At 44.7% G+C, this 25,876-nt stretch overlaps 1 protein-coding gene across 1 annotated transcript in view; it reads left to right on the top strand.

Moving 5' to 3' along the window:
- The window catches only part of RASAL3 (RAS protein activator like 3), a gene marked incomplete at its 3' end in the record, with an annotated part of 97,155 nt that extends 76,845 nt beyond the window's left edge, over window positions 1-20,310 (top strand). Inside the window, exons 16-18 of the mRNA XM_082253710.1 lie at window positions 6,062-6,249; window positions 10,154-10,223; window positions 20,155-20,310. Of these exons, the coding sequence (XP_082109836.1) occupies window positions 6,062-6,249; window positions 10,154-10,223; window positions 20,155-20,310 (414 nt within the window). The remainder of the gene's footprint in view (window positions 1-6,061; window positions 6,250-10,153; window positions 10,224-20,154) is intronic.
- Window positions 20,311-25,876: the final 5,566 nt, after the last annotated feature.

The raw sequence follows: 25,876 nt of genomic DNA, 5'->3' as shown, positions 1-25,876 counted from the left end.
CCCATTGACTTACTTCCTGGTACCACACCACCTCGTGGCAGGATTTACCCTCTCTCCGCTCCTGAAACCAAGGCCATGTCGGAGTACATTCAGGAGAATCTCAAGAAAGGTTTCATCAGGAAGTCTTCCTCTCCTGCCGGAGCAGGATTCTTTTTTGTTGCCAAAAAAGATGGGTCACTACGCCCTTGTATTGATTATCGCGGTCTCAACAAAATCACGGTAAAGAATCGCTACCCGCTGCCTCTCATCTCGGAGCTCTTTGACCGTTTGCGCGGAGCAAAGGTCTTCACTAAGCTTGACCTCAGGGGCGCTTACAACCTCATCAGAATCCGTGAAGGAGATGAGTGGAAAACTGCTTTCAATACCAGAGATGGCCACTTCGAGTATCTTGTCATGCCCTTTGGCCTGTGCAATGCTCCTGCAGTCTTCCAAGACTTTGTCAATGAGATCTTCCGGGACTTGTTGTATACCTGCGTAGTGGTCTATCTTGACGACATACTAATCTTCTCCTCCACTCTGGAAGAACACCGTCTCCATGTATGTCAAGTGCTCCAGCGTCTCCGTGTTAACCATCTTTACGCCAAAATTGAAAAATGCCTCTTTGAACGTAGCTGCCTTCCGTTTCTGGGATACCTAGTTTCTGGACAAGGTCTTCAAATGGACCCCGACAAGCTCTCCGCAGTCTTGAATTGGCCACGCCCCTCGGGACTTCGCTCTATACAGCGCTTCCACGGATTCGCCAATTACTACCGCCAGTTCATCCCCCACTTCTCCACTATGGTGGCGCCTATTGTGGCACTAACCAAGAAGGGAGCGAATCCGAGATCCTGGCCTCCCCAAGCGGAAGAAGCCTTTACTTGCCTTAAGACCGCCTTCGCCTCCGCTCCAGTCTTGTCTAGGCCCGATCCGCTGAAACCATTCTTCCTGGAAGTAGATGCCTCCTCTGTGGGAGCCGGAGCGGTTCTTCTTCAAAAGTCCGCTAAAGGAAGAAATGTCGCCTGCGGCTTCTTCTCTAAAACTTTTTCCCCTCCAGAAAAGAACTATGCCATTGGAGACCGTGAACTACTAGCCATTAAGTTGGCACTAGAGGAATGGAGACATCTCCTGGAAGGATCCCTTCATCCTATCACCATCTACACTGACCACAAAAATCTCTCGTACCTTCAGTCTGCCCAGCCCCTTAATCCGCGCCAGGCCAGGTGGTCATTGTTCTTTGCCCGATTCACTTTCCAGATCCATTTTCGTCCTGCTAATAAGAACATTAGGGCGGATGCCCTATCACGCTCCACCGATGCCTCCGAAGATGAAACCGTCCCTCAACACATCATTCCTCCTGAGTGTCTGATTTCAACCGCCCCTGCTTCACTGGTACCAGTTCCTCCAGGGAAAACGTATGTTCCTCCACGTCTTCGCCTCCAGACTCTCAAATGGGGTCACTCCTCTCACCTGGCGGGTCACGCTGGAATTAAAAAGACGACTCAGCTAATTGCCAGACACTATTGGTGACCTTCCTTTGAGAAAGATGTAAAGGAGTTCGTTCGGGCCTGTACTGTCTGCGCACGTGACAAAACTCCCCGCCAGAGGCCTGCAGGTCTTCTCCTCCCTCTGCCAGTGCCCGAACAGCCTTGGTCCCACATAGCGATGGACTTCGTCACTGACCTTCCCGTATCCCATGGCAACACAGTCATATGGGTGGTTGTTGACAGATTTTCCAAAATGGCACATTTTGTCCCGCTTCCTGGTCTCCCTTCTGCGCCACAGCTGGCGAAGCAATTCTTTTTACACATATTTCGTCTCCATGGTCTCCCAACACATATTGTCTCCAATAGAGGTGTTCAATTTATCTCAAAATTTTGGAGAGCACTCTGCACCCAATTAAAAATCAAATTGAACTTTTCTTCCGCCTACCACCCTCAGTCCAATGGACAAGTGGAGAGGGTTAACCAGATCCTTGGTGACTATCTACGACACTTCGTCTCCTCCCGTCAGGATGATTGGGTCGACCTGTTGCCCTGGGCCGAATTCTCATATAACTTTAGAGACTCTGAGTCATCCACCAAATCTCCATTTTTTGTGGTGTACAGCCGTCACCCGCTGCCCCCCCTCCATATTCCCACCTCTTCTGGAGTTCCTGCCGTTGATGACTTGACCCTGGACTTCTCCTCCATCTGGAAAGAAACTCAAAAGTCGCTCACCCTGGCCGCTTCTCGTATGAAGAGACATGCAGATAAAAAAAGAAGAACTCCTCCTTTCTTTGCCCCTGGGGACAGAGTGTGGCTGTCTGCCAAATACATCCGGTTTCGGGTCCCCAGCTACAAACTGGGTCCGCGTTATCTCGGGCCTTTTAAAATCAAAAGCCAAATTAATGCTGTCTCTTACAAACTCCATCTTCCTCCCTCTCTCCGTATTCCTAACTCCTTTCATGTATCCCTTCTCAAACCCCTCATTCTTAACCGATTTTCCCTCAAGGTCACCGTTCCTGCTCCTGTCTCTGGGTCCTCTGATGTCTTCTCAGTGAAAGAGATCCTCGCCTCCAAGGTCGTCAGAGGTAAAAAAAATTTTCTGGTTGACTGGGAGAATTGTGGTCCTGAGGAGAGGTCATGGGAGCCCGAGTCCAATATCCTCGACAAGGAGCTCACCCACAGGTTTCTGGGTACCAGAAAGAGGGGGAGATCAAAGGGGGGGTACTGTAACGCGTTCGTTCCAGATCCACTCTCCTGTGCCCACTCCGGCTCCCTCCTCCGCTCCCCGCTTACGTGGTTCCCGACACGTGCGCCCCTGCACCATGGGGCGTGCGCGCGCCGGTTGTTTGAAATTTAAGGGGCCTGTGCACCAGTAATTGGTGCCTGGTCCAAACCTCCCTTCCTGTTTCCTTTTTCCTGTTTCCTGTGACCTGTTTCCTGTGACCTGTTTCCTGTTTCCTGTTCTTATATAAACCCACTCCCCCTTCCTGTCCTTGCCGGATCTTGTTGCCTTAGTGCCTTGAGAAAGCGATTTGTGTTTGCCTTGCCTGTGTATCTGACCTTCTGCCGTTGACCTCTGACTTCGAACCTTTGCCACCTGCCCTGACCTTCTGCTACGTCTGACCTTGCCTTTGCCTTGTCCTATTGTACCACGCCTGTATCAGCTGCCAGTGAGGTTGAGCCATTACCGGGGGACACGACCTGGTTGCTACCGCCGCAGCAAGTCCATCCCGCCTTGCGGCGGGCTCTGGTGAAAACTGGTAGTAACTTAGAACCGGTCCTCTAGTACGGTCCACGCCAATCCCTCACTGACACAGAGGATCCACCTCTAGTGCAGTCATCTGCCGCCAGCCCGGACCCTGACAAGTGTATTTGCATTGGAAGAATAAATCACCTCTAACATTGGGTTTCCTACATGTGCATGTCGTTGCATTATTTAAAGCTATTAGAATAGATTTTTTTGCATTTTAGAATGGGGCGCCTCGAGACTTTCCATAATTTTAAAGGTTGCCTTGACTGAAAAAAGATTGAAAAACACTGATATAGTATATCTCTGACCATATGCAGGATAACAGAAAGAAGATCCCCATAAGATAATTCCACAATATTAAAGAAAAAAGGGTGCGCTGATAAACTAAATAAAGTAAAGCTGCAACCAAGATACTGTGCCAAGTGTAAATGTGTTATAAATGATTGGTGCTCTCAACGTGTTGATGCAATTGCAATGAATCAACTCAATAAAAATTATAACACACAGTGCTAACAATGTGACAAATCTTCAGAATAAAAATCCAAAACAATAAAGTCCATCAAATCATATCCACTCTGTGATGATCAATAAAATATGTTCTTGTGAAACTATGGTGATATTACAGAAGTGCTGGAACCACGTCCCAAACAATGTGACATCCACGTGAGTAAAATTCCCACCACCAGCTGCAGAATTCATGCACATCCACCCTCGTGTAAACCACACTGAAGAGCATCTTACCAGATGTAGAATGAATTTGGGCATAGGATATATGCTCTCTCTCGGTCAGAACATGACAGGTAGTTGGATGGATGGTCTAATCCCCACGGACTCATTAATAATAGATCTTCTTATTGCTTTTGTGAGATACTGTATATTTTCCAAAAGCAAAGGCCCCTCATATGCTGAATACCTCTCAGTGAAGTCCAGGGTAGCTCTGATAACACAGGCAAACAGTTGTTGGAATCCAAGACCCAAGAACAAAGGGCCACCTCACTGGAAATTAGGTACTCTGTTGGTAGTTGAGGAGGGGCTCCTCACAGTAGCTGGGTCTACCACAGAATCTACGTACTATTAGGCCCTTCTCTGGCTGCCTAAATGCCAGTTCTAACAGTGAAGGACAACTCACCTGGCTCAGGGCTTAAAAGTACGTAGATGGACTTTATTGTTTTGGATTTTTATTCAGAAGATTTGTCACATTGTTAGCACTGTGTTTTATCATTTTTATTGAGTTGATTCATTGCAATCGCATCAACACGTTGAGTGCACCAATCATTTATAACAAATTCCACAATATTGGCTTACACTCACAAGAAACGAGATTGCTGAACCTGGAAGTGTTGCAGCGGATGCATTTCATTCACTTCCTGGGTGAAAACTTTTACAGTCATGTGATCAGTCCTAGTGTTGCAATACGGAAAAAAAGTACTTGGGAAAGCACGAGAACCAAGCAGAAAATGATATAGTTTGAGTGTTCCACAAGCAGTGTTCTGGATATTATTGAATACACCAAGTTGTCATGGAAGGAAGCACAAATCATGGCTGGCTACAGAGCTGGGGGGGGGGGGGTTCATGTTCATAACCTCAAATTATACTTTTTTTTTTTTTTTTTTTTAATGTAGCACCCTCCTAGGTAGGTTCTAGGAAAAGTATATATGTGGCCCAGTCTGCTTATCAGGGGGGCCTGAACAGTTAATTAGGCTGTTATGTGTTTCCAGGTGTAGTCTGTTGAGTCTGGGGAGTTTCTCCACTGTATCCAATGAGGGCTCTTGTTGGACGGTGGAGGGAACCTGGCCAATAATGCACCAGGGTTTATGGCTGTCCCAGTGGGCGGAGTTCGCCGCAGTGCACCCTGGGATTGGGTATAAACCTGGCAGAGCATGTGACAGAGCATCTTTGGCGGGAAGCAGGGTCCCAGGAAGAGACTGACGGCTGTCTCTCCTCCTGTCAGAGCAGTGAAGGTGTCCTGGGTAGTCGGCCTGAAGGACCTGGGGTTGAGCTTGGCTGCAGAAAAGGATCCAGAGTATTGCTGACCTAGTGGAGCTGCTGGGCAGAAGTTTCCAGGAAAAACAGTGTTGTGAGTACTCAAAATCTGCCCCGGGGTCTGCCTAAGAGAGGGGGCAACTCCAAAAGTTCAAAGGGATCCAGGAGCCAGCTAACCGGTAGTTGTAGCATAGAAAGGGGGTGCCAAGTTTTAAGCCCTGAAGATAAGGGAGTGAAAGGGGGCGCCAGTGTGGGCCCTGAAGTGTTCAGCAGTGCAGCAAAAGTGTACAAGTAGCTGCCTCAGGAAGGAGTACCTACGGCAGCTAAGAGAGGATTTCTTTAGTTGAAGCTCAGTTACAAGAATAGTTCAGCGTTAACCGGCATCCGGCCAGCGTTAACCAGCGTCAAGTCAGAGTTGGCGGGCATTCAGCCAGCGTTAAACAGTACTTCTTAAGTGTCTCTGCCAAATTGTGCATAGTTGAGTTAAAGGAGTATCCCACTCATCCTATCTCCCATCCAAGTTCCTAAATAAATCAAAACCCCCAAAGATACTGGACTGGTCATTGTCTCAGTGCTCACACTTGGAGAAACATGCCTAAATGTGCTGTTGTTGCTAGTGGTAACCCAGAGGGACCCATATCCAGCAGAACGGCTGGGAATTGTGCTACATAAACAAAAGTAGAATTTTCCTATCAACATTTGGCCTATACTGCGAAAAGTTCTTAGACCACCTAGATTGAATAATCTAAACCAATAGATAAGATTCTGACTATTTTCTCTATTATTTTACATTAGTTGAAAATTAAAATGTCTCCTGTTTAATGGAATGGTCTGCAAAATTAACATTGCAATTCTGCCCCTCCAGGAGATGCATCTGCAGGAGATGAGGGGGCAGATTGCTGAGAATCTGGGTAAGCAGAAGGACCTGGAGGGACAGCTTCTGATCATGACAGAGAAGTTGAAAGAAGTCATGAGCCAGCTGGCTAGAACGCAAGAGATGTACCAGGCATTACAGGCTGAGATGACTCAACAGATGAGCAAAATGCAGAAGAGGTAACAAGTCACACTTCTATTATTATCATCCTCTATTGAATCTAAAAACTGTCATATAAAAAGTTACGTTCGCCTTTTCTAGAGCCTACATAGTCAGCCAGCTCCCGATATTAAAAAACTGAGGGTTAGTAAAATACTGTTGTACTTAAGTTTATTGCTATATAGGCCATTCAGGCCCCCCATAGAAGCCAGGCCAAAAAACCACAAGTTAGCAATCCCCATGTCCTTGTTGCTAGGATGTGAAAATCATTGGCAGGATGTGAGGATAAAGCCTCGTACACACGCAACGATTTTCCGCCGACCGGTCGTCCGTCTTTTGTCCAGAGTGGTATTTTGTTGGTTGGAATGTGCCTAGACTGCACACGAATTTTTCCGCCCAACAAAATTGTACTTCAGAAGTGATGTCATGTGTTGGTTTGCTTTCTTTTGTGTTCTTTCTTCTCTGAGCATGCCCAGTCTTGCTCATAAGATTTTTCCCTGTCGAAATCTGTACTGACTGCACGAAAATCGGACGTGTTTTGACAGAGGACAAAAATTTTATAGCCTGCACACCAGATTTTTTTTGGCCGAAAAGTCGGAGTCGGTTGTCGGAAGCATCATACTAACAAGCCGAAAATCGGCAGATCGGTCGTCGGACGAAAATTCCCTGCCGAATTTCGACGCGTGTGTACGAGGCTTTACTGGCTTGTTTTGTCAAGGCTTCTGAGTGGACTCAAATGGTTTACAGGTATGAGAATAAAATTAACCACTTCAGCTCCGGAAGATTTTGCCCCCTTAATGACCAGGCCATTTTTTGCGATTCGGCACTGTGTTACTTTAACGAAAAATTGCGCGGTCGTGCGATGCTGTACCCAAATACAATTGATGTCCTATTTTTCCCACAAATAGAGCTTTCTTTTGATGGTATTTGATCACCTCTGCGTTTTTTATATTTTGTGCTACAAACAAAAAAGAGCGATCATTTTGAAAAAAACGCCATTTTTTTTTACTTTCTGCTATAAAACATTTCCAATAAAAAAAATTTTAAAAATTAAATTTTTTTATCAGTTTAGGCCAATTTGTAGTCTGCTACACATTTTTGGTAAAAATCCCAAAAAAGCGTATTTTAATTGATTTGCGCTAAAGTTATAGCGTTTACAAACTACGGGATAGATTTTTGGACTTTTTATTTATTTTTTTTGTTTTTATTAGTAATGGCTGCGATCAGCGTTTTTTTTAGCGGGACTGCGACATTGCGGCGGACAGATCGGGCCCCCAACTGACATTTTTTACACTTTTTGGGGACCAGTTAACACTGGGGGTGATGGGGGGGGGGGGGAGGTTCTGTGACAGGGACAGAGAGATCGGGGTTTCAGCTTAGCTGAAACTTCTGATCTCTCCTTGCCTGTGTGACAGAAGACTCGCCTGCTTTATTTACATAAGCAGACGGGTCTTCTGCCAGTTTCTCTGATGATTACGGGAGGCCTGCCGCCGAGACCTCGTGCACTAAATCAGGTAGTACTACATGGTTTTGCGCAGCCGAGCCACCCTGCCTCGGTAATACTACGATGGGCGGTAGGCAAGAGGTTAATTAACATTTTACAACATTGCACAGATTTGTAATATCTACTCTGGCCCTTTGACTGAATAGTCCTTTTTTTCTGGAAAAGATGAACTTAGCCTTTACATTTGAAAATTCAATTATGTGAGAAATATGGTATGCTAAAGCAAAAACTAGGATGTCTGGGGTGCAGCAATGACCCCCACCCCTTTCATCCTCATAGGAAAGCACCTGGCAGTTGACCACTCAGCCACCTAGCACTAAATTGTGGGAAGAAGAAAGAAGAGTCACAAGCCCCCATACACCCACATTTACCAGTTGTATTACTTCAATGTTTCAGGTGGAAATGAATGGAAAATTAATATCTGCAGTTGGAGGAGTGTAAGGAGAGGGACAATTATGTAAATTTGATACTTTGCCTGCATGGGCATAACACAAGTTCACTTTACCAGCCACTCATTGGGCAGCAAAAAGTTATGCCCTATCTATTGCTGTCATTATCTACCCAATTAATTTTTAAGAGGCAAATGCATCAACAGATATATTGTTGAACAGATAGAAGAGATAAGAGTTTCAGCAGGGTCCACCAGATTAATATAGACTCGCCTCCTTTAAAACTGAATTCCATGTATATATAAAAAAGCCAATAAATTCTCTTATTGTTTCCTGAAAAAAATACATGTATTTTCAAAAGCATCTAGCATATGTAGCCAGGTGCCGGCTAAGTTGCCTGTGTAAGAAGGGGGGGGGGGGGCATTCTGCAACATTAGCCACAGTGAGGCAGTTCCCTCCAGTAATCAGCTTAGACCTTACTGTACAGTGTCATATCCTAAATGCAGAGTGAGAACCTACAGAAGAGCAAATGATCTTGGGACATGTAGTCCAATTTGTCCAGTTTGTACAAAGGTGAGGGTAGTGGAGGAGCAGGGGTCAGAGCTGGAGAGATGGAGAGTTTAGCTGTTGTGGGGGAAGGGCTAAGAGGTGGCTGCAGAGATAATCTGTGAGAGAAGGGTGCAGAGGTGAGCTATGGATGTGGATGCAGAAGTGTCCTCAGTGCATAGCAAACCTTTGAACCCTGCACCATATGCCTAACACCCTCCTGTTTATTATGCAGTCCTGTGCCCAGCGCTCTGTGTGTTATGTAGTCCTGAACCCAGCGTTCTGTGTATTATGTAATCCTATGCCCAGCGCTTTGTGTATTGTGTAGTCCTGAACCCAGCACTCTGTGTATTATGTAGCCCTGTGCCCAGCGCTCTGTGTATTATGTAGCCCTGTGCCCAGCACTCTGTATTATGTAGTCCTGTGCCCAGCGTTCTGTGTATTATGTAGTCCTGAGCCCTGCGCTCTGTGTATTATGTAGCTCTGTGCCCAGTGCTCTGTCTATTTTGCAGTCCTGTGCCCAGCGCTCTGTGTATTATGTAGTCCTGAACCCAGCGCTCTGTATAATATGTAGTTCTGTGCCCAGCGCTCTGTGTATCATGCAGTCCTGTGTCCCAGCGCTTTGTGTATTATGCAGTCCGGTGCCATTTGCCAATAAAAAAAAATATGTCCCCAGATTTAATTTTAAAAATCTGGTCACCTTACTCTAAACGCTCCTGCCCCTAAACGCCTATGTGTGTATGGACACACAGAGGCTAAATTAGAGGGGAGTATATAGGCAGAAAAAAAAAAAGTCAAATGCCCTTAAAAGCATAGTTTTTGACATCCAGTGTGCAAAGGGCCTAAGGATTGGTAAGCTGTAATATACTACATTTTGCTTGTGGGTACAAATTAACAATGTTGACATGGAAAGCAAAGGAAATCATATGTTTTTTAACTGTAGTCAGATCTAATAAGGGATTGGCTAGAATGGAATATGTCGGGGGTAGACATAATCACTACTGTTTTTGCAAGGCACAAGAACACTGGGGATCATTTTTTTTATGTACTGATTTACTACATGTATACTGAGAAGGTTTTTGATATAATTTAAAAATATAGATTAAAAGAGAAGTTCAAAACTGAGCGATCAGACCCCGCTGATTACTTAGTTCTCAGAACCCTGTAAGCAGAGAGCTGGTAACTGTCAGGCTCTCAGGAGCTCGCTGAGAGGCTGAGTCGGGTGCTGGCCCAGACACTGGGTGGATGCAGACCATATGGTCACAATCTTTCCAAGTCTGGACCAGCTCTGTGATGTCAGCCGACAGCAGACTTCAGCCCGCTGTCTGCTGAAAACGGGTCACAGGAGTGCAGAACAAACTGCACTCCTGTGATCTATAGGAGAAGTACAGCCAAATGAGCTCTGGCTGTACATCTTCTTTACTAATTGTATCTGTGCTTCAGCTTCACTCCTTTAACCCTTTTCATTTCTTTTTTTTTTACCAGGATTGATGTCTTAGAGAAGAATTCTGCAGAGACACAAAAAGAGAAAAATGAAGAACAGAGAGCAGTTCTGGTAAGATCTCACTGTATGTATTTACTGTATATAGCAGCATGTCTCTAGTGCCCCCTTGCTACCAGTCACTTAAAGAGGTTGTAAACCTCAGAAAAAAAAAATCTGAAAGACAAAAGCATAATGAGCTAGTATGTGTAGCACCCTCCTAGGTAGGTGCTAGGAAAAAGCATCTATTTGCTCCTTCTGCTTATCAGGGGAGCCTGATCTGTTACTTTGCCTGTCACATGTTTCCAGGTGTGATTCACTGGGTCTGAGGTAGTGTCCCCACTGTTTTCAATCAGGGAGCTTGTTGGACAGTGGAGGAAACCTAGCCAGTGGCACATCATGTTTTGTGGCAGTCCCAGTGGGAGGGCATTCCTGCAATGTATCCTGGGATTGACCATAAATACGGAGGGGACATGTGACAGGGCATCTTTGGCGGGAAGCAGAGTCCCAGGAGGAGGTGGACAGCTGTCTCTCCTCCTGCAGAGTGTGGTGGTCTTAGGTGGTCGGCCTAGTGAACCAGGTGTGGAGCTGAGCTGCAGAGGATCCAGAGTTAGAAGAAAAAAGGGGGGGAATCTGCGCTTGTTTCACTAAATAATCATATAAATCCAAAAAATAGTAAAAATTCCTAAAACTAGGTATGACACAAAATCCTAGTTATAGTGTGATACACGCTCCAATAGGTATACTGTGATGAAGCAAAATGATATAAATGGATACAAATAGGTTATGTGACTTCAGTGGAAAGTTATGTTACTTTAGTGAAAAGATTAAGCATTCATAGGTACGTAAAACATATAAAGTGAAAAAGTTGGTTGATGCGATAAACTGATAACAAATATCCACAATAGGAGAATGACAATCAATAAATATACAAATAAATGAAATATAGATATTTGTGGGGTGATATTAAATTACAAATAAAATGTGCAGGCAAGTGCAAAAAATTAGCTTGAAAGGATAAGTGACTTTCGTGACTCTTCACAGTAATCAAGTGACTTTCGTGGAACTCCTGAAACGTGTCACCAGACGTGAGCTATATCCTCTAAAAGGTGCAATGGCCACTCACCTCCAAAAAAACCTTTAAAAGCGTTTAGTGATGACAATCACTGGACCGGGATATCTAATCCTCCTCCACAGGTGGGGGCTTCTATTGGGATCTCTGGGATGTCCTTTTGTGTCTTAATGGATGTTGTCCACCTCGTTTGTTAGTGGGCATTAATCCTCCTTTAATACTCATTCAGTACGCTCAGAAAAATGAATGGGTACTCATAGTGAAGTATATCAAATATTTATTTAAAAACAAACAAGTAGATTTAGAGTAAAACAAGTTCAGCAGCGGCCGATGCGGTATAGCTCCGATACTTCTGGTCTCGGCCGTAGACCGGAAGTGACATCACCCGGCTTCTCCCGACGCGTTTCGTCACTAAAACATGTGACTTTATCAAGGGTTTACTCTAACTGTAAGTCTACTTGTTTGTTTTTAAATAAATACTTTGATATACTTCACTATAAGTACCCATTCATTTTTCTGAGCGTACTGGAGGAGTATTAAAGGAGGATTAATGCCCACTAACAAACGAGGCGGACAACATCCATTAAGACACAAAAGGACATCCCAGAGATCCCAATAGAAGCCCCCACCTGTGGAGGAGGATTAGATATCCCGGTCAGTGATTGTTATCACTAAACGCCTTTAAAGGTGTTTTTGGAGGTTAGCGGCCATTGCACCTTTTAGAGGATATAGCTCACTTCTGTTGACACGTTTCAGGAGTTCCACGAAAGTCACTTGATTACTGTGAAGAGTCACGAAAGTCACTTATCCTTTCAAGCTAATTTTTTGCACTTGCCTGCACATTTTATTTATAATTTAATATCACCCCACAATTATATATATTTCATTTATTTGTGTATTTATTGATTGTCATTCTCCTATTGTGGATATTTGTTATCAGTTTATCGCATCAACCAACTTTTTCACTTTATATGTTTTACGCACCTATGAATGCTTCATCTTTTCACTAAAGTCACATAACTTTCCACTGAAGTCAAATAACCTATTTGTATCCATTTATATAATTTTGCTTCATCACAGTATACCTATTGGATACCTATTGGAGCGTGATCACACTATAACTAGGATTTTGTGTCATACCTAGTTTTAGGAATTTTTACTATTTTTTGGATTTATATGATTATTTCGTGAAACAAGCGCCGATTCCCCCCCTTTTTTCTTCTATTTCTGTGAGTAAGTGCTGACACTACAGAATTGGCTGTTTGTTTCAGAATTTTGGTTGAAATCTACAGATTAATCCCCACTCCTATTCTATCTTATACCCCAGTGGTAGCGCATTGGCATCTTCTTTTCTCTAGAAGATCCAGAGTTCTGACGGTGGAGCTGCTGGCAGAGTCTCTTGGGAAAAACAGTGTCCGAGAGTACCAGGGACCTTTCAAAGGGTCTGCCCAGGAAGGGGGACCACTCCAGAGAAGTCAGGGGGATCAAGGAGCTAGCTCACACAGGAAGTGCAACAGTAAAGGGGGTGTCGTGTAGTTGACCCTGAAATATAGGAACAAAGGGGGTGCCAGGAAGGGCCCTGAAGATTGTTCTGCAGTAAAGTACAGTTTTCCTCTGACAGTTCATTTCTTACTACTTCACTGCTACTGACAAGGTGAAGCAGCGGCCTAGCCGCACTCAGCATTATTCAGTAGTCCCAGCTAATTGTACATAGTTATACAAGTTGGAGTATCCCACTCATTCCCTTCTCCCATCCAAGTTCTCAATAAAAACACAAAAACCAAAGCTCCTAGACAGTTTCCTGACTGAGCCAAAAATCACTTGGAAAATGTTGAACTGTTGTGCTGTTGCTAATGGTAACCCAGGGGAACCCATAACTAGCAGCTCCCAAGGGAGTAGTGCTACATATGCATCACATACTAGCTCATTATGAAATACTTACCTTAGAACAAAGCCCCCACAGTGCCGTCCGCTCACTGGATACACGGCCAACATGTTCAGCCATCATCCTTCTGGGTTTGCGTCCTCCTGCCATCTGATTGGCCAGAGCAACAGTGATGTCACTCCTGCGCATGCGCGTGAGAGCCGCCGTTCACGGCACAGGGCTCTGAAGGAACAGCACGGGTGGCCGTTCCTTAAGAGCGCATGTGCCAGTGATGTCACTGGCTGCATGCAAAGTAAATATCTCCTAAACAGTGGATGTAAAAATCTGCCCTGCAATGGACAATTAAAGTGATATTACAGCAGTAATAAACCCAAAACCCAAAATGTTATATATTGCAGCTTACTTATTGTAATGTTCCGGTACCTTTGGTACCCTAAATTACACTTTCCACAAGTGTATGCGCCCCACCATTTACTTTTGGAAAGGTGCGCATACACCTTTAAGACTGGAGCTGTCATCACTCAGCGCCGGACTAGATGGCTATTTAAGGCGTCGGTTCTCACTCACATGTGTTCGTTCAAACACCCTTACCTGGATGCTAACCTTGCTTGAAGCTTCCATGCTTGCAAGCTTACTTCGCTGACGGAACCTCGCTGCGCTGATCCCTGTATCCCGCTATTGGATCATCCGCCTCTCCTGAACCATCCTTCGGCTGTATCGCTAATAGTGCTAAGTACCCCGCAGGGGAATTCTCTATAAACTTATACTAAGCTTACACTATCTAGCTCTGCATAGTAAAGACTGTTTATCACATCTGCATAACTAGATTGCTAGCTCTTGAGACTACTGCTACTTTTCTGCACTGGGTTGATCTCTTTTGTATGTCCACCTGCTATTCTATCATCTGCTATCATACAACATTGCTAAACCTTCCTGCATCCATCTGCTACTGTCTCACCTTCAAGTGTCTATCACCTACCACCTCCACTCAACCTATCCCTCAACCTTCATCATTGTGTTACCACATACATAAAGTCACTCTAGGAACCAGCTTGCTAATTGTGTGTATTTACTGGCTGAAATAAGACCTTCCACACATGATGAGTCATTGAGGTTGGGAATGGTATCTCAGCATATCTCTTACATGACTACTGACGTGGAACTATTTCTGCAGCTGAAAATCCACACCATATAAGAAACGCAGAAGCGTTACACTTATGTGATGGCTCTATTTGTTTTCTTTTTATAGGCTTTTTTACCCTCTATTTTTACTGGTGGTTTGGACAGAAACACACCTCCTGTATTAGAGGGGGCAATGAAGGAGCAACAGAGACACCTTTCGCAGAATTGTCAGTCTGGGGGAAGGGAGTGTTAGATGGACTAGCAGATTTAGATATACTAACAACGTGACGCCAAACTGCAGCTAACACTTGAAAGCAGTTACAGCAACAGTTTTGTTCCTTTTTGGATAAAGGTTTTACATAAATAAATAAAAGCTGATAACTGTAAACACACCTGTCAGTGTCTCAACCCTGTATCTGGTGAATCTGCAGGAAAGCTTGTTTTGTTTGAAAACAACAGACTTAATGGCAGGATCACCAGGTGAAAATAAATTGAAAGAGAGTTTAAAAAGAAAACAAATGCAGCCATCACATTTAAAAATGAGTAAGTTGCTATATAATAAATGTTTGATTTTATGCTTAGTACCACATTAAAGCAGACTAAACCCTGGCTCTAGTGATGTGGTGTCAACAAGCTCACTGCTGACCTGCTGACATCTTCGGGTGGCCAGCTTCCAGGTCTTGATCGCTGCCCTCTGTCATTGGCCAGGCGGGGATGACGTCACTCTCGCACATGCGTGGGAGCCCAGTCAGATTCGACATTTCAGAATTTGTGCAGTGAGCTGCGCCTGTGCAATGTACAATGGGTGGGCAGGCAGGTAAGTACCTTTAATGCCAAAGAGACAAAGCAATTCTCTTCTGCATTAAAATTACTTCCTGTTCGCCTATCTTTAATTCTGGCATAAAGTTCCAATTTAAGTAGGAAGCTATCAGACTCTATGACATGGCCCACTCCATAAGATAAATATAGTTGATAGCATCCTGGACAATTTTAAGTTTTCTCCAACCCTGTCACTGGTATTTTTGCTAGATAGACTGTTTGCATTTTAAATGTAGCAAATTACCAAAAGTAATGGCATCCCAGTCTTAAGCCCCGTACACACGATCAGATTATCGAACGATCTGTCGTCTGTTTTTTGTGGCATGCTAGTCTGATGTGGAAAGTGAAGAGGTTATTTTCATACGAATTTTCCCGTACGACAGAATTCTACTTCAGAAGTGATGTCATGTGTTGGATTGCTTTGTATGTGTTCTTTCGTCTCTGAGCATGCCTAGTCTTGCTCATAAGATTTTTCCCCGTCTAAATCTGTACTAATGAGACGAAAATCGGATGTGTGTTGACGGAGGACAAAAATTTTATTGCTTGCACATCAGGAGTTGGCTGTCGAAAGCACCATACTAACAATCCGAAAATTGGCAGATCGGTCGTCGGACGAATTTTCCCTTTCGAATTTCTTATCGTGTGTACGGGCCTTTAGTCTGTAGGGTTCAATATTGAGTTGGCCCACCCTTTTCAGCTCTAACAGCTTTAACTCTTCTGGGAAGGCTGTCCACAAGGTTTAGGAGTGTGTCTATCAGTGGCGGCCGGCTCGTTAGGGGCGCAGGGGCGCCGCCCCCCATCCATGCGTCCGGCCCCCTAATCTGCATGCAGAGGCGCCGGACGCATGGAGTTCAATGGGGATTTTTTTTTTATCACCTGATTAGAGCCAGAGGCTCTAATAGGGCGATGGAAATGGTGGTCCCGGGGCGCAGAGCAGTGCGTCCCGAGCCCACCCATTGTGTGACAATAGCGAATGAAATTTCGCTATTGTCACACCGATCCTCCTCCTGGCCAATCAGGAAGTGCGTCCGAAACGCGCTTCCTGATTGGCCGCAAGGCAAACCCCATTCCATTGGCCGAGGTGGAGGCGGGACCGGAAGTACTGGAGGAGACGCGCCGGGACCAAGCAGAAGAACGAGTTCGGGGGACTGAGGTGGAGCCGATCACCGCCGATGCTGCTCCAGGTAAGTAAGGAGGCACGCACGCTGATCTCTGCATTGGGGACATGTATACTGGTCATTGCATTGGGGGTACTCACGCTGATCTCTGTATTGGGGGCATGTATGCTTGTCACTACATTGGGGGCATGTATACTGGTCACTGCATTGGGGGCATTTATACTGGTCACTGCATTGGAGGTACGCATGCTGATCTCTGCATTGGGGACATGTATACTGGTCACTGCATTGGAGGCACGCACGCTGATCTCTGCATTGGGGACATGTATACTGGTCACTGCATTGGAGGCATGCACGCTGATCTCTGCATTGGGGACATGTATACTGGTCACTGCATTGGGGGCATGTATACTGGTCACTGCATTGGAGGCACGCACGCTGATCTCTGCATTGGGGACATGAATGCTAGTCACTGCATTGGAGGCACGCACGCTGATCTCTGCATTGGGGACATGTATACTGGTCACTGCATTGGGGGCATGTATACTGGTCACTGCATTGGGGGCATGTATACTGGTCACTGCATTGGAGGCACGCACGCTGATCTCTGCATTGGGGGCATGTATACTGGTCACTACATTGGGGGCACGCACGCTGGTCACTGCATTGGGGCATGTATGTTGGTCACTGCATTGGGGGCATGTATGCTGGTCACTACAATGGGGGCATGTATGCTGGTCACTGCATTGAAGGGGACACACACGCTGGTCACTGCATTGGGGGCATGTACACTGGTCACTGCATTGGGGGCATGTACGCTGATCTCTGCATTGAAGGGGGCATGTATGCTGGTCTCTGCATTGGGGGCATGTACGCTGATCTCTGCATTGAAGGGGGCATGTACGCTGGTCACTGCATTGAAGGGGGCATGTGCACTGGTCACTGCATTGAAAGGGGGAACGCTGGTCACTGTGCATTGAAAGAGGGCACGCTGGTCACTGTGCATTAATAGGGGGCACGCTGGTCACTGTGCATTGAAAGGGGGCACGCTGGTCTCTCTGCATTGAAAGGGGGCACGCTGGTCTCTTTGCATTGAAAGGGGGCACGCTGGTCTCTTTGCATTGAAAGGGGGCACACTATACCTTAATTACTGAAGGCCCCTTTCACACTTTTGCGACCTCAAAGTCACGCAATTTTTTACAGTGTTTTTTGCCGCAAAGCAATGCCTATTACATTTTTCTGTTTGCGCCCCCCCCCCCCCCCAAAAAAAATTTTGCGCACCAGCCGCCACTGGTGTCTATGGGAATGTTTGACCCTTCTTCCAGAAGCACATTTCTGAGGCCAGGCACTGATGTAGACGAGAAGGCCTGGCTCGCAGAATCCTGGCTAGGGGTCTCTAGAGTGGTGCCAGCAGCAAGAAAGAAGAGATCTTCAGGTCAGTGTGAAGCAATACACTGGGCATAATAGTATAGGGCTGCTTTCACACTGATGTTCTGCAGTTTATCCACACCACGGATGCAGTGCAGTGTATCTGCAGCTTTCCTGCAGGTTTGCTGCACTGAGCCATAGACTTTTATTATGTCCTGGGGGTTTGGCGTACTTTCAGAAAGCACACCAAAACTCCTGAATAGAAGTCTATGGCGAAGCACAGCTAACCCAGGAAAGTCGCAGATGCACTGTGCTGCACCTGTGGGGGAGGTAAACCGCAGCACATCAGTTGCTTTCTCACCACCTGCCCTTATCCCTTGGATGCTTGCAGAGTGGCCTCATTTACTTGAATTGGTCACAATTGACAGGTGGCATTACCCACCTAAAGCAACAGGGGGTTTAATTTCTGCTGTGGCATGTGTACATCTTTGGCTGCTGCATAAGCAGCTAAAGAGGGTAAGGATATGGGGCTGTAAAATCCCTATTCAACAGCAGGGTTTTACCACCCCCCCCCCAGCAGGGCCAGGATGAGGGGTGGGCAGTAGGGACAGTTACCCTGGGTGCAATGGTTTACTGTAGGGATGGAGGGGGGGGGCTTTCTTCTGTTGCAAGGCTGACAGGAGTTGCAAGGCTGACAGGAGCAGTGATTGCTGAGTGTAGGTAGGATCCCGTAAGTATATCTCTTTTGAACTTGAGAATGAGGGACACCTGAGGGAGGTAGTGATCTGTGGCGCGCTACGCGCACTACGGCAAAAATTGGGTGTGACCAAACTGATAACAGTGGGAGGAGCTTACGAAGCATGGTTAAACAAAATCCAGGCTTCCTTGTACCCATAAAATATGCTTTGGTTGCTGTTCCACAAGAAAGAGTCTCACAGACACATATAAACTCCAGCACAATCGTTAAAAACCCCCCCAAAAAACCAATTCCATTATATTTGGTTTTGCACACACTAAAAATAGACAGAGAGCTTACACTTTGTCTGGGCCGACCTCACAGAAGAACTTCATTAAAATAGTCAGAGATTGCTTACAAACCAGTAACTGTTGCGACAATGAACACGTTAGTGAGAGGTATGTAATTTACAATACATTGTATCCTCCACATTGCACGTTCAGCAAAAATTGTCCACTCTCTTTTGCCAAAAAAAAAATGCTCTAGCACATATCCCCCCCTTTCAGCGTAAATCCTTTCCCCATTTCTAGCACAAATCCTCTCCCCAAATCCCGCCTTCCAGCACAAATTATCTTCGACTATCCCCCCTCCCCAATCACCCCTCCCAGCATAACTCCTCATCCCGGAACAAACCCCCCCAGCACAAATCCTCCTTCCCCAAAATCCATTCCTCTTGGCACAAATCCCCTCTCCACTTCAAGCACTAACCTCTCATCCCAGCACAAACCTTTTTTCCCACCTCTTCAAATTCCCCCAGCACAAATTCTCCTTCCCCTAGTCCCTCCTTCCAGCACAAAATCTCTCTGCACTTCTAGCATAGCCTCCTACAACCATCCTGGATTTGGCAGGACATTCCTGAAATTTAAACACAATCCCATTGTCCTGGGTTGAGTCCCACAGCCAAATGCCAGAAAAAGCTGTGACACCTGGCTGCACTAACCTGCTTGGCAGGGGTGCACTAGTGCGGGCACCCAGGGCATGCATCTCTTGTGGGGTGCCCGGGGTCCTAGATGACATCTCTTTGGGGGGTAGGAGGATATGTGCTAGGGGGCGCTTTGCAAATTTAATGGAAGATTTCCAAAACGAATGCCTCATTTCCACTGAGCGGTATGGTTCGGTTCGGTACAGTTCAGTACAGTTCGGAATGGTTCACCTTGATCAGGCTTGCGTTTCCACTGCCAACAGTACCTCAGCAAAAACAGTACCTCAACAATGTAGCTCCACCCTGTTGGTACGGTACTAATGTTCTTGGTACCCCAATGAAAGGGTCCCAAAAAAGTGGTACGGTACAGTTCAGAATTAGGGTACCATTCACAATCTTTGACAATGGAAACGGCAAAAATTGCGTACCGTACCGAACTGAACCGTACCGCTCAGTGGAAATGAGGCATAACAGTCTTTCCTCAATGGCAGTTAAAGCCATAATAGCTGTGCATAGCAGATACTGGTAAACCGGTTTTTACCAGTTTTTGTATGAACATTCTCAAATCCTTTACTAAATCAGCCTCGGAGTCTACAATATCAGCTGTCCTAAAACCATTATTTCTGTAAAGCAAATGCTATAAGTCCAATAAACTAAATAATGCACAAAAACAAATGCAGTAAAGAGAGTAGAGAGAAGAGAAACTATCATGAGAGGTGCATGTTACCATGAGGTAGTCTCTGATAGATGGAAGAAAGCAGTGGGCGATTCATAGACACATAGAAAAGTGACGGCAGACTGAGTACTGTAGTCCATTGAGTTTGCCAATTTTTTTTTTGTTTGTTTTTTGTGTTTTTTTGTTTGATTTTTTGGAGTATAGACACTATACTATGTAAAGCTGACACTGGACCACTGGACAAAATGATTTTTAATGTATTGTTTTTATACTTGTGATTCTAAAAAGGAGAAGCACCTGTCATCTATCAAGAAGAACTGCTGGAGGAAACATGAAAATTTCACAAACCCCCACAGGGAGGAAGAGGACAAGATTGAGAATGCATGTGAAAACACAGATGTCATTATGGAGTGCACTGTGACAAATAATTCAGCTACTGCTTAATGTCATTATTATCATTGTTTATCAGATGATTCCATTCAGAAAGCCTTTAGTAGTGTCCAACTGAATGATACAAAATTTAAAGCTCAACTACATTTTCCACAAATAAGAAAAAAAAACAAATAAGTAGCCAAGGCCTTGTTAAAGAATATTTTATATTCCTACTATGTGCCTGTTGTACAGTGTACCATTAAAAATATATTGTTCTCTTTGTATTGCTTCCTTTGTGTGATAAACCTGGTCATCCTGCCAGTTCCCCTGCTTTCCTATTTCAAACTGACCACGCTAGGCATGAGAGCACATCCATCCCAGCGTGGTAAGTTTTCTGGATGTGAACAGCCTGCCTGAACCCAATAATCAGACTTGCGCTGACATGCCCCCCTGCACAGCCATTCACTGGGAACATCAGTGTCCTACTGTTTCTCCACCCCCACTTGTCGAAGCCCCTTATGCAGCTGAAAACAGAGAAAAACAAAACAAAGGTATTTATAAATATATATTGTAGAGAGGCAACCCCGGGTCACTGTGTGTGTTATCAATCTATGCCTGGGTTTAAATAAGACAGGCCTGCTGATTGCACACCTGTAGGCTGGGTTCATATTATTTCCAGGGTTAGCAATCAGGGCTCCCAGTTGGAGACAGCTGCACTCGGGCATACAGGAGGTTTGGCCCAGGAGTCAGGAGGACTCCAACCGACAGACACGAGGTCTGTGTATGGGAGTCAGGAGGGCTCCCACCTTCCCTGAGAGAGACAGATAGGCCCAGATGGCAGCCAGAGCTTACAGGTCTGCAGGAGGCAGATGTATTTCACAACAGCACAGTATGAAGCTGACCCCAAGGAAGCTACAAGGCAGCTTGGCCAAAGGATACTTATGTTGGTCTGAGGATCAGACCTTAGGCCTAGGCGTGAGGCCTGAAGCAGCCATGTGGCATGTGAGTAAGGCAGGAGGCTGAATTAACCATATACAGTAATGGTGGAACCTCCTGCGAGGGAAATTTCTGTGGTTTTGTGAATTTTCCGCTCTTTAAATAAAAATGGGCTACCATGCCTTTTAAAAAAAAATGCAGTCTAGACTGACACTACTTCTTAAAATCGCATGCACCACTTGAGGTTAATCGTCCCGAATCGTTACAATTGGTGGAGGAATTTTCTATAGCAGAATGTGAAAAATATTATTTTTGTTTTTCAGAATTGTCGCTATTTTTTTTTTGTTTATAGTGCAAAAAATAAAAATCTCACAGGTGATCAAATACCACCAAAAGAAAGTTCTATTTCTGGGAAAAAAAGGCCATCAATTTTATTTTGGTACAGTGTCGCAGGACCGCGCAATTTTCCGTTAAAGTAACGCAATGCCGAATCGCAAAAATGGCCTGGTCATTAAGGGGGCAAATCTTTCCGGCCCAGAAGTGGTTAAAGTTTGCGGGATATAAAATACTCACCTGGCCCTAAAGTATCTTCAACATACTTTGAGTCATATAAATAAATGTAACATAATACTTTAGCTTGGTTTGTTACCACTCAATAAATTATATATAATTGGATATTTATTACAAAATATGGTTGATTTTTCTGTTTCCATGTGTTAATGCCCAAATATTGTGTAATATATGTAGGCAAGTGCAGTCCATTTTCTCCACTGCAGGTGGTGCTCAACTGCAGTGGTAGTGTTAAGTGAGAGGAAGCCAGGAGGAGCATAGTTCCTCTATGGTTTCCTGCATCACTGGGGCAGCGATCCTGTTGGTTGCTGATGGCCCATGTGACTCTGGTGGCCATCTTGAGTCAGGCAGAGTCTATTTAAGACCCTGGCTATTGTGTTTGGCACTAATTTAGTGTGTGGATAGTGTAAGGACCGGTTACCTGTCTGTCAAGGATGGTATTAGTGGCAGGGAAAGGTTCCAGATGTGTAGAGAAAGCGTAGGTATCCGTCACACTTCTTCCCCATTTGAGTTCGGACCGGCCAGGCATCATTCCATCCCTCAAGACAGGGAGCTGAGACCTGCTCCGATACCTGTCGCTGTTATGCCTGAGTGTGTCCGGTTGGGCTTCCTTCCGCCAGGCTTGTTGTGATTTTTTTTACTTTGGCTTCAATACAAGTTCTTTCAATTGCATCTGGATGAGTGTGTTTTTGCCGCCGTACCACACTGTGCCCACTCACATACAAATCAAATAATATTAAAAATTATATTGCTGTATCCTTTCCATAGATGAAATAAATAGCTGGCCTGTAAAACCTGGCTAAATTACATTATAGGCACTCCCAGGACCATGGGTGGTCAAGGTCAGTTTGCAGTCAAAGTGTACAGTGAGATCACATGGCAGATGGTATTTGAGATCGAACAGAGGTAGTGGGCTTCTCCAAGAAAATGATCCACAAAAACCCGTGGTCCTTCCTAAAAACTGAAGCAGTAGATGGAATTAACTGAGAGGTGACTTCCCAGATCCTATTCTCAAGATTACACTATTAGATATTAGAGATGAGGTGTTGTGGTACTAAACCAGAAAAAGTTGTAGTGAAAGACCAAAGCAAAAAGTGGAATCAAGGTCAGGAACAACCCAAAGAGTGTGGTATAGTTACATAGTTACTATGCCTTTGATTATAAATTGCGCCTGTTGGGAGTTTACAGTGAGATCCTAATAGAGAAAGTATTGTAAGGCTCTCTGGCCTATATTGTGGGGGATAGATGTAAAAAGGGAACATACATCTAAGGAACGCCCACCGATAACTCTCTTCCCAGGCATAAGGTTGTAATGAATCCAAGACATGACTGGAGTCTTTGATGAAAGCCGGGAGGTTACCTACAATGGGCTAAAGGAAAAAAATCAATATATTGCTATAACCCACTCACAAAGCTGTTAGTACTTGCCACAATCGGCCGTCCTGGGAGGTGTGTCAGGGATTTAACACAATTAAACACACAGATCTCAAACCCAAATCCTCCTTTTTTTCCAACAAAATCCAAAGGCCCGTTCACTGAGACTTTCTCCCAGGCAGTTCACCAAGATCTTATGACTGTTTGCAAAAAATATGGTAACATTAGACCAAAAAATCTATCATTGGCAGAACACAAAGCACTTATTGAACTAGAGGCCAATGCTAAGATTATTATCAAGCAGGCTGACAAAGGGGGCAGCATAGTAATTCAGGACAGAGACGTCTATCTTTAAGGAGCATATGGACTTCTATCTGATAACACAACATACACCATTCTAAAAAGAGATCCACTCTCAGAATATCAGCAGGACCTCATTTGTTAAGTTAATGAAGCCTTTAAAGACTGAGCCCTGGATAAAAAAGAGAAAAAGTTTCTATTACCTTCAGTTATCAGCACACCACCCTATTTTTACCATTTACCAAAGGTCCATAAATCCCTGACACACCCCCCAGGATGGCGGATTGTGGCAAGTACTAACAGTTTTGTGAGCGGGTTAGGCAGTACATTGATTTTTTTTCTTCAGCCCATTGTAGGTAACCTTCCGGCTTTCATCAAAGACTCCAGTCATGGCTTGGATTCATTACAATCTTATGCCTGGGAAGAGAGTTATCGGTGGGCGTCCTTAGATGTATGTTCCCTTTGTACATGTATTGCGCACAATATAGGCCTGAGAGCCTTACAATACTTTCTCTATAAGGATTTCACGGTAAACTCCCGACAGGCACAATTTATAATCAAAGGCATGGAATTCTGTCTCCAGCACAATTATTTTACTTTTCTGGATACATTTTACCTTCAACTTCAAGGCACTGCGATGGGAGCAAATTTGGCTCCCTGCTATGCAAACATCTCAATCGGATACTGGGAGGAGCTCTACATCTGGTACCACAATCCTTTTTGCCCAGCACATCGTCTAGTATGGTAGATATATTGACAATGTCCGCAAACGAATGGGATGATATGCGGACATACGGACCGGATGACACAAGGATGCAGACACAAGTGTCATCCGTGTCCGTAAAAAAAAAAAAAAAAAAAAAGTGCCAGAGCGGATCGCAATACGGTCCGCTCCGTGTGAAAGAGGCCTTAGGTCTGCAGTTTACATACGTTATAGACCCAGAAAAATGTATCTTCCCAGACCTGGAGCTGACACACGAGGATGGTAGGATTATTTCTAAAAATCATTGCAAACCTACTAGCGGCAACTCGTTATTACATTACTCTAGCTGCCAACATCCCACATTGTGTAAAAACATCCCCGGTGGTCAGTTCCAAAGGCTACGCCAAAATTGAACCAAAAAAGAGGACTACATTGAACAGGGCCAATTACTTGTGGCAAAGCTGCTTGAGAAGGGTTTTCCTGAACCTTTATTAATCACTTGCCGACTGCCTCCTGTATTTTTACTGCGGCAGGCTGGCTCCGACAGACAAAACCACGTAAATCTACGTCACTTGCCTGGGAGGAGCTAGGGGGGCGAGGTTTCACTCTATAAAGGTTTTAATAGTATAGCTAGGAGATTAATCCCACACAATGTTCTGTGTTTTAGACTGTAGTATTGCCTCCCACTATCAGTTGCAAATGATTAAACATCAGCCAATAGGACCAAACCGCCTATTCCAACATAGATACTATGTGGGTCTATTAGGAACTTTACTACATATTTTATATCTCATTTCTACTTATTTTATAATAATATACATGAGTTTTTAGAATTATATATAATCTGTATGGTCTTCTTTTTATATTGAGTCTCTCCTTTTTTTTTATATTGATTCTCTCCTTTTATATTAAGTCTCCTATTTTTTACATTGAGCCTATCCTGCTACATTATAGTTTTTTTTTTCATTTATTTTTATTTTTATATTAATTTTATTTTTGTCTTATTCTCATGTGCTTTAACTGAATTCTAGTTTATTTCTCATTTCTTGTTTTATTGTATATTTTTATACATTTGCAATTTTTGCATCCCGTCTGCATAGCTGATCTGCTTTATACAAGCTGTCATGCTCATGGTTTATAACACAATGGATGTTTTATATCCCAGTTTTTTCTGTTTGTTTTGTTTTGTTCCCCATCTGGGCCTGCGTCCTTGTGTGACAGATAGAGATGGATGCATTCCCGTGCTTCAATTAGCATTTTTAGTCCACCCTTTTGGGTGGGGTCCTGTTCTCCCCTACCATTACCACTATTTAAGATAGATTTGTATGTCCCGTCACATGGCTTGACAAGGTGCAGGCACACGAAACATGTTGCCACAGTGATGGAACCAACTCGATTTGGCTTGCCCTCCACTGCCTTCTCGCTCCTCAGACTGCTGTCCGGCTTCCTGGTGCAGTGATTGACGTCATCACCGGGTACCCAGTGCGTTCCATGGAACGCTGCTTTCATTCCTCCTTTCGGCTTCAGTCCATCTGCGGATCGGGCACCTTTGGGACATCCAGTGTGTCCCCCTGCCCAGAGCTCCATCCCAGTCCCTGCCTCTCCACCGTCAACTGTGGTCATTCTTCCCCGTTTTAACAAGGATGCAGACATAGCCCCAGTTAAACATCAAGGCTTTCCATCCAGGCGGCCATCTAAAGGCTTTTAATTGTGGTTTTTATTTCTGTTTTACATTTGGTTAATAAAGACTGTTTT

This window comes from Pelophylax lessonae, assembly GCF_965119305.1.
Source record: "Pelophylax lessonae genome assembly, chromosome: 4".
In the NCBI taxonomy this organism is placed as follows: domain Eukaryota; kingdom Metazoa; phylum Chordata; class Amphibia; order Anura; family Ranidae; genus Pelophylax; species Pelophylax lessonae.
Note: the sequence above shows the minus strand (reverse complement) of the source record. Positions and strands in the feature narration are given on the sequence as shown.